General features: G+C 58.4%; 1 protein-coding gene across 1 annotated transcript; it reads left to right on the top strand.

The window, feature by feature from the left end:
* The first annotated feature begins 74 nt into the window (after nucleotides 1–74).
* MTHFR (methylenetetrahydrofolate reductase) lies at nucleotides 75–8840 on the top strand. The gene is made up of 12 exons (XM_006259294.4): nucleotides 75–155; nucleotides 1014–1259; nucleotides 2298–2536; nucleotides 2958–3068; nucleotides 3287–3480; nucleotides 4079–4329; nucleotides 4564–4698; nucleotides 5024–5204; nucleotides 5393–5575; nucleotides 7298–7399; nucleotides 7640–7759; nucleotides 8195–8840. Exons 2-12 carry the CDS (start codon nucleotides 1024–1026, stop codon nucleotides 8390–8392), a joined length of 1950 nt encoding a protein of 649 aa, XP_006259356.2. The 5' UTR covers nucleotides 75–155; nucleotides 1014–1023; the 3' UTR covers nucleotides 8393–8840.
* The last annotated feature ends 25 nt before the right edge of the window (nucleotides 8841–8865 follow it).

Here is an 8865-nt window from a genome sequence, read left to right as displayed (position 1 = left end):
GCACCGCCATGCTGGGAGAGGGACCAACCCCCCCCCGGGCTCCCCATGGCACGTGATCCGTGAGGCCCCGCCCCCCCAAACCCAAGGCCCCGCCCCGTCCCGCGGACACAGCCGGCATGGGGTGGACGACGGTGCGCGACGCGGAGCGGCCAGAGGTAAGCGGGGCTCGCCCGGTAGGAGCGCGGCTGCGGCAGTGCCCCCCTGCCCGTGCCCGGCACCGCTCTCCCGCGGGGCTGCGCCCGCCTGGGCGTGGGCCGGGCCCGGCTGTGCGTGGGCAGGGGTACAGGCGCGGCGCTGGGCCTGGGGCTGGGGCCGGGGCCGGGGCCGGGGCCAGGCTCCTGCAGCCCGGGCGTTGCCAGCTCCGACAAGCGGTTCCGGGCGGTGTTTCCCTGGCACGGTGTCATGTCATGAATTGCGCTGCGCAGCCCATTGACAGCCATTGCTTTCCGTCGGCCCCGGGAGGTGGGTGCCGACCCCGGTAGGCTCCTGGCCAGGCCGGGGGGTTGGCAACCCTGCCCCCGACCCACGGGCAGGACGCCGCGGGGATGCCCGGCCAGCTGCGGGGACATTTCCCTTTCCCTCTGCGCTATTTTAGGAACTGCTGCACTTGTAAACAAACGGTGACGCGGCTGCTCTTTGCACTGGCTGCGCTGGGCTTGGCTGGCACGGCGACAGGCCACTGGCGCCTCGCGGGCACCCACGCTGGCGCAGGCTGCGAAGCGTCCACCTGCTCGCTAACGCGCCGGGGGTGCAGGTGCCCTCGCGGAGGCAGGGTGGCACCTGGGGTATTGGGGCCTTGTCGTAGCTCGGCGCCCGTCCTCGCTCCTCTGTCCTTGCTGTGTGCGTGGGGAGGAGGGGCAGCAGCACCTGCTCGGACCAGCAAGAGCAGGTGCAGCCTTCCCAGGCTCTCGGCCCTTCAGAGCTCGGCTGCAAAGCCAGGCGCGGGGACAGGTGCAGCTCGGACAGTCCCCAGGCCTCCTGGGCAGCAACGCCAGCTTCTCTCCCCTTCCCAGGGAACGCGCCATGGTCAATGAGACCCCCAGCAGCGGAAGCTCCGGCTCTCAGGCGGATGGCGGGAGCAGCAGCGGGGGCGAGAGCTCCAAGGACAGCTCGCGATGCTCCACCCCTGTCCTGGATGCCGAGCGCCACGAGCGCCTGCGGGAGAAGATGCGCCGGCGGCAGGAGTCCGGGGACAGGTGGTTCTCGCTGGAGTTCTTCCCCCCGCGCACTGCCAACGCCGCTGTCAACCTCATCTCCAGGTGTGGCCCCCAGGAGGCAGGGCAGCTTGGACGGGGGAGGGGAGGGGAAACAGCCTGTCTCCTGTCCAGGCAAAGGAGCCTGGAAGGGGGCTGTGTCCTTCCTGCTGAGGGAGATGGACTTTCGGTCACTTGGCACCTTTGGGACCCCCTGGAAGTGCCATGCTGGGGCTGCCAGGGAAGGGGGTGTTTACCTGCTCATGCTGACAGAGTGGCCCCTGCCAGGTAGAGAGAGGTTAGAACCATTGTGGTCCACGTCCCTGGACCTGCACATCCTGTGCGTCTTCCAAGGCATCCAAACCTGTGATGTCCAGCACTGTGCTGCTCTCTGCTGTTTTCCCTGGGGCGTGGGGCTGTGTGTAGGGCTGTGGTTGTGGGCACTGCAGACTTCGTGTCCCTTGCTCCTGGTTGTGAAGCACGTCTCTGTTCATGCTTCACCCAGATGAAACAGTTTGGCTTACAAACCAGATGTCCGTGTCTCGGCCCTCGTCATCCACGTGCTGCTCAGAAAGCCAGGCCCAAAAGCCAACCTGGTGTGATGGGCATCGAGCAGGGGAGTTGTGGCCTCACACAGCAGCCCAATCTTGGAAACCCAGAGCTGTATTGAGATGTCTCAGTTCATCTTCCCCTTGTCACGGCCCCCTGCAGAAGAGGCAGGTCCTCCTAATCCCCATCGTGCTCTCTACCCTAGACTTGCCTTTAGGTCTTGCAACCCCCAGGTCCTCCCTGAGAGAAACCTCCTCTCTATTAAGGGCTTATCCTGGAAGACAGGCCTAGATTTCCTACAAAGGGCCCTGGCTGGGCCCTTTGCCTTCCTTGAACACTGTCCCTTCAGTGGTGTGGGTCTGCTGGGTCCTTGGGGCCCCTTATAATTTCTTCTGGTCCCTCTTGCTGTCACTCAGTTTAGCCCCTCTTCTTATGCTGCGCTCATCATGTCCTGTCAGCCTTGGTCCCCCCTGGCAGCAAGCACAAACTCCCAGATATGGGGTAGTCAATCCCCATGGTCTCATGCCAGACTCCATCCGTCATCACACTCTGTAGGTTTGACCGCATGGCAGTGGGGGGCCCCCTCTTCATCGATGTCACCTGGCATCCAGCTGGGGACCCAGGCTCTGATAAGGAGACATCCTCTATGGTCATTGCCAACACGGCGGTTAACTACTGTGGCCTTGAGACCATCCTGCACATGACATGCTGCAGCCAAACCAAAGAGGAGATCACGGCACACCTACACAAGGCCAAGCACTTGGGGCTGAAGAATATCATGGCGCTGCGTGGAGGTGAGAATCCCCTAGGTCCAAGGCACATTCCTGTCACCACTCTTCCAAGGTAGGCAGTGACTGGCACAAGCCAACATAGAGGCCTTGATAAATCTGGATAAATCTCTGCCTGAATCTGTATTCTCCTACACCTTGGAAGTGCCTGATGCCCTTGAAGTTAGTTAACTGTAGCACTGCACTCTCTTCTGGGCCACTCAGGGTTTGGAGGCTCCTTCCATTGCTGGAGTTGGAAATAAGGATTGAACTGGAGATTGTTCGGAAGTAGTGGGGGCAAGGGGCATGTTGGTGGAACAGAGCTGTGGAGCCAGCTGGCATGGAGGCTGAACTCTCCTTCCTGTTAGTGGTGGGCCATGCTCCTAGCTCTGCTTCCCTTCCACGCTGGATGAACTGTTGATGTGACCCGTATCCCCTTGTCCCTCAGACCCCATTGGCGAGGAGTGGGAGGAGGAGGTGGAAGGATTCAACTATGCTGTTGACTTGGTGAAGCATATCCGTTGCGAGTTCGATGACTACTTTGACATCTGCGTGGCAGGTAAACGTGTCTTGTTGCGCATTGGCTGGGGGCTGGGAGTCTTCTGAGACTAGGGAATTGGTCAAGCCTCTTGGCAGGTCACAAAGCAATGGCTTACATGGGTCTGGCTGGGGCCTTAATGGCATGGACATCTCACCACCTAGCAGAACTTATCTTGGTGCTCTGTAGGCGAGAGGGAGCCCTACATGCCAGCTCAAGTCTCCTTGCTCTTCCTGAAGGCTATCCCAAGGGCCACCCCGATGCAGAGAGCTATGAAGCTGACCTGCAGCATCTGAAGGAGAAAGTCTGTGCTGGAGCAGATTTCATCATCACTCAGCTCTTCTTCAGGTCCGAAACCTTTCTCCAGTTCCTAAAGGACTGTCAAGCCATTGGTATCACCTGCCCTGTCATTCCTGGGATCTTCCCAATCCAGGTGAGAGCGGGGTGGGATGACAAACATCATGCTATGGTGGGCTGGGATGTGATTTGCTCACTAGGGGAACAAGCTCGTTGAGGTGGAGATGACAAATCTCAAGTGTGCTACTGCCTGCCAGCCTGCTCCTTTCCCCAGAGGTCCTCACTATGCAGTGGGTCAGTCGGAACCCACATCCAGGCTGGACCAAGCCAGCCACAACATCTCTCTTCCTGGTAAGAGTTTCCAGGCTAAAACCACCACTCGGGACAGCGTAGAATAGGAGGGAGGTCTCCTGGCTGCATGCCCCTGGTGCCTCTCCTACCTGAATTGAGCCTCTCAAGCCCTCACTTCCTGTAACAATGGGGAAAGTGAGGCACAGAGAGGGTAAAGTAACCTGCCCACAGTTGCACTGAGAATTTTGGGTGAAGTTGGGAACAGAACCCAGGAGTCCCAATTTAAAAGTTCCTAATTTTGACCCCAGAAAAAGCCCCCTCCCCTGAGCTGGGATCGTTATGCCACTGGAGGGGTGGGGCCTGGAGGGAGATATTTCCACAGCCACTGTGAACCCCTTTGTCATGGACTACCTTCCTCTCCCCCTGCCTTTCCCCAACACCAGGGTTACCACTCCCTTCGCCAGCTGGTGAAGCTGTCCAAGCTGGAGGTGCCACAGGAGATCAAGGATGTGATTGAGCCCATCAAGGACAATGATGCAGCCATCCGAAACTACGGGGTTGAGTTGGCTGTGTCCATGTGCCGTGAGCTGCTGGATAGCGGCCTGGTCCATGGGCTCCATTTCTACACCCTCAACCGAGAGGTGGCCACCACTGAGGTTCTCAAGCATTTGGGCCTGTGGAAGGAGGATCCCAGGTGAGCAGGGAACTTTCCCAGTATGCAGGCCAGGCTATGAGCCTCTTAGGTCCTCTCTTGTAACTGCGGGAGGTGCCATTCAGGACACAGGGATGCCCTGGCTGTATCAGCTTTCTCCTTTCCAGAGGGAAGGTGCATCCAGGTCAGATGTGCTGTGACAGGCACCACCTACAATCCTAGTGTGGGGAATCCAATCAAGAGAAGCCATTCTACTACTTCCTGTTCTCCCCTCAGGCGGCCTCTGCCTTGGGCAGTCAGTGCCCACCCCAAGAGGAGAGTTGAAGACGTCCGGCCCATCTTCTGGGCCTCCAGGCCAAAAAGCTACATCTACCGGACTCAGGAGTGGGATGAATTTCCCAATGGCCGCTGGTGAGGTCACCAACGTGGGAAGAAGGTTTGGGAGGGAGGGATGAAACCAGCCAGGCAACCCTGATTGTGCATTGGGCTGGGCTCATCTCAGGGTCCTGCTGGAGTCTCATCAACAATGTGTTGCTACAGGAACTGTGCCAGCAGTTCCCAGGTTCTTGGAGCTATGTGAGCAGGGCTGCTGGGCAGCTGCGCTGGGACAGCAGGTCTGTGGGTCCCTGGTTGGGCTCTCTCCCTCCTCCTGGTGGGCAGGCTTTCCCTTCTTAGTTTGCTGTTCAGTCTGCCAAGGGCAGCCTATTAATCCAGCCTCTTCTGCTCTGGCTTGCAGGGGCAACTCTTCCTCCCCAGCCTTCGGGGAGCTAAAGGACTATTACCTCTTCTACCTGAAGAGCAAATCGCCCCGGGAGGAGCTCTTGAAGATGTGGGGGGAAGAACTGACCAGTGAGGAGAGCGTCTTCGAGGTATTCACCTGCTACATCTCTGGGGAGCACAATAAGAATGGGCACAAGGTGAGTGACAGCTTGGGGGAACTGGTCTGTAGAAAGGATAGCTGGAACCTGGGCTTGCTCTCCTTAGCTGGCAGGGCCTGCATGGAGTCTTTTTCAGAGGCGGTCTCCCTGGAGCTCATTGCCAACCTCAAGCCCGTGCATGCTGTGGGGAAGGGAGGGTGATCAACAACCTGTTTCCCTCCCTGCAGGTGACCTGCCTGCCCTGGAATGATGACCCGCTGGCTATGGAGACCAACCTCCTGAAGGAGCAGCTGGAGAAAGTGAACAGACGAGGGATCCTGACCATCAATTCCCAGCCCAACATCAATGGGAAGCCATCCACTGACCCCATCGTGGGCTGGGGGCCCAGCGGTGGCTACGTCTTCCAGAAGGTAAGAACATCATGTCGTGAGGCCTGGCAGGACCAGCACAGCCTCTCTTTCTGGAGGCTACGGAGTTTCCACCACGAACGTCTGTTTCCCTCCCAATGGCTCATGGCTGAGCAAGATGGAGAGCCTTGACTCCCCCATCTCTGAGACCTTGCTCCCATAGCTCGTCATCATCACTGGCACCTTCTTTCTCATCTCAGTTGGTCTATTTTCAGCCTCCAGCCATTGGATCTCATCCTAGTTGAAGGGGGCCCTTTATCTGAAGTCTCCTTACACAGGTCTTCCACCGATGAGCAGTGAGTTCCCTTTCAGTTAGTTTTCTCTGGGATGAGCTGAACAGATAGAGCCTTTCACTGGCAGGCAGGTTTACCAGGTCCTTTCTTGAGGCTGCCCAGAGAAGACCAGTCTCTCATCACCTTTTATTCATAGCCCTCTATTGCCTGGGAGGGCTCCTTTAGTCAAGGGCATGCTCTTTTCATTCCTTCCCCTCTGCCCCAGATCTTTCTTGTTGCAAACACCTGCCTTAAGAGGCCTTCTTCCTGCCTACAGCCCGAGCCCAATGCCAAGTCCTACCTCCAGGGGTATGCAGTAGGGGGTGCTCTTCTCCCCAGGCCAGTACACACCCAGTGGCTGTACATGCTGAGGTCAAAAGTGCCGTTTTAGGAACGTGTGCCAGATTAACGACCAGGAGAGTAGAGGTGTTAAAGGCAGTGTGGGTCTTGGGTTCCAACTTGGGCAGGTAACTGGACTTCCCTGAACCTCCTAGCCATATCTCACTCCATCCATTCCTGGCCTGAGCAGCAGAGCTGTGCACTGTTCAGACAGTGGCTGCATTTCACCTCAGAGGCAGGTCTGCTCTCAATGGTGACTAGCAGCAACTTTCCCCTCACCTCACTTGCCGCACAGCCCTGGGACTGCTCCCCTTTATAGAATTGCAAAGTCTCATCATCATGCACCCCTCATGGGTCCAGTCCTCCAGCAGGGGTGACGCCTAGGAACAAAGAACCTAATTAAAGGGATTGGGGTGGCTTGGAGCTGTTGGGCCGGCAGATGGCCAGGGCGGCTCCACAGAGAAGATTTCCCTAAGAGCAAAGAAATCAATCATCCCACACAATGGCCAGAGAATGGATCCAGGGGCACTTGGGGAGGAATGAAAGGGGGGGCGCTGGTGGGGGCCAGCATAGCACAGAGCATGGGGCACATGGAGCTAGGCTGTGTCAGCTCATGTAGAGGAGACTGAACAAAGGAGGTGCTGCTGTGAGGGGGAAGGGGCTGAGGAGGGGATAGCTGCCAGGGGAGGGCACCACCCAGCAAAAATGCCAGCCTGGGGCTCTTAGACACAACCTCCCACCATGTGCCTGCTGCTTGCAGCCACATGGATCGCTAGTGCGGCAGCTGCAAGTGTTAGCCCAGCACAGCCCCAGTGGTAGTACAGAATGGGAGGCTTTGGGCCCCTTTGCTCTGACAGTAGGAGGCAGGCAGGCAAGAGAGACTGGGCACTCTGAGCCTGTTCCCAGCCTTGTCATGTTGCATAACATGCCCACTCTGTGCCTTGCCCCCCACCCCAGTCCCACAGCATTGCTTGTGCCCATCTGAGAGGGCAGGCAGGGGGGAGGCTGCTCTTTGTAGAGCCTTTCTGAGTTTAGCTGCAAAGCCAGGCCCTAGACAACTCAGCACTGGCTGGACCCAGCTGTGAGCGCTGTGCTTCCTCCCCAACCCTTGCAGGCCTACCTGGAATTTTTCACTTCCAGCGAGATTGTCACGGCCCTGCTCCGAGTGCTGAGGAAATATGAGCTCCGGGTCAATTACCACATCGTTAATGCCCGGGTAAGGATGGCATGGGACAGACATGGCCCCTGGGGGCAGGTGGGGCCAGCTGATATGCTGGGCTTCCGGCTGCACCATGGGGTAGGAAGGAGGCTGCCTGGCCAGAGTGGGTGAAGCTGTTACCTGCAGCACTTCCCTGCTCTGGGTCTTGCTGGCTGGGGCTGTGGGAGGTTAGGTGTGTTTATGACTGAGCAGGTCCCCATGCCCTCTTCTTTTATGGGACCAACCTTCTCTTGGCAGGACGAGAACATCACCAATGCACCTGACTTGCAGCCCAATGCTGTCACCTGGGGCATCTTCCCTGGCAGAGAGATCATCCAGCCAACTGTGGTGGACCCTGTGAGCTTCCTGTCCTGGAAGGTAAGGGCCCACCTTGCCCCACAGAGCTCTCTACTCTGCTTGGGGCAGCAGGAGCAGCACTTGTGCCGAGATGCACTGAATCCTGTCCTCAGGAGCCAGTCTGGCTTGAGCAAGGACCTCAGGCTGCTGTCTTTGCAGTAGATGGCTGGAGAGGTGGTATGCCTTTCCCAGGTGTGGGAATACCCGCCGTGGGGCAGCTCTGGCATGTCAGGTCGAGGCCAAGGCTCTGTCTAGCCCAGTGCCCTGCCTCTGACACTGGCAGGGGACAGGTGCTTTAGAGTACAAGCAGCAAGGCCTCCTCTTGCTTCCACGAAGAGGCAGCGTTGCCTTGCAAGAGGGATTCCTCTTGGTGCAGCCTGTTATTCCCAGGGGCCCCAGCTGCTGGCTAAAGCCTACGCACAGGTCCTCACCCTTCTGCCTTGGCCCCCTTGACAGGGCGAGGCCTTCGCACTGTGGATCGAGCAGTGGGCGAAGCTGTATGAGGAGGAGTCGCCATCGCGCATGATCATCCAGTACATCCATGACAACTACTACCTGGTCAACCTTGTGGACAACGACTTCCCGCTGGACAACTGCCTTTGGCAGGTCCTGGATGACACCTTCGAGCTGCTCAGTGCCCCCACACAGTGCTGACCCCCTGCAGGCCAAGGCACAGCTGCAGCAAAGGAGAGCGGTCCCATTTGGCACCCGGCCATATTCCCTCTCACACGTGCTCTTTCTGCGCCAAAGGGAAAGGCTCTGCAGAGAACCCCAACAGTCCCCATCCCCACAGTGGACTTGTCCCAGCCCTCTGCTGTCCCCTCATGCACTCATGGCAGCAAGGACCAACCCGACCTCTGCACCAAGGCCTGGGTTGCTCTCTCCACATGATCTCCACGGGTTGCTTGAGCAGGGCTGATCCATAGGCCCGCCACCCACAAGGACCATGCCCTGAGACTCAGCTCAGCTCTCACCTACCCAGAGCCCCAGCCCCTGCCTCACCTTGTCAGGATTTGGACAAAGAATTCTGCACAGCCGGCTCCCCTCTGAGAGTGAGCAGGACTCTGGCCCTCCCTGTAATAAAGGTTTGTCTTGTGAGCCAGCCTGGGGGTGTAGAGGAAGGATGT

Source organism: Alligator mississippiensis, chromosome 13 (assembly GCF_030867095.1).
Source record: "Alligator mississippiensis isolate rAllMis1 chromosome 13, rAllMis1, whole genome shotgun sequence".
NCBI classification, from domain to species: Eukaryota; Metazoa; Chordata; order Crocodylia; family Alligatoridae; genus Alligator; species Alligator mississippiensis.
The sequence above is the reverse complement of the archived record's forward strand: the minus strand, read 5'-3'. Positions and strand labels throughout refer to the sequence as shown.

Bases quoted from the DNA above. Each gene is read 5' to 3' on its own strand.
- MTHFR (XM_006259294.4), top strand. From the start codon at position 1,024: ATGGTCAATGAGACCCCCAGCAGCGGAAGCTCCGGCTCTCAGGCGGAT. The intron at 1,260-2,297 runs GTGTGGCCCCCA...CACACTCTGTAG, and splicing joins GCTGTCAACCTCATCTCCAG to GTTTGACCGCATGGCAGTGG. The intron at 7,400-7,639 runs GTAAGGATGGCA...TTCTCTTGGCAG, and splicing joins ACCACATCGTTAATGCCCGG to GACGAGAACATCACCAATGC.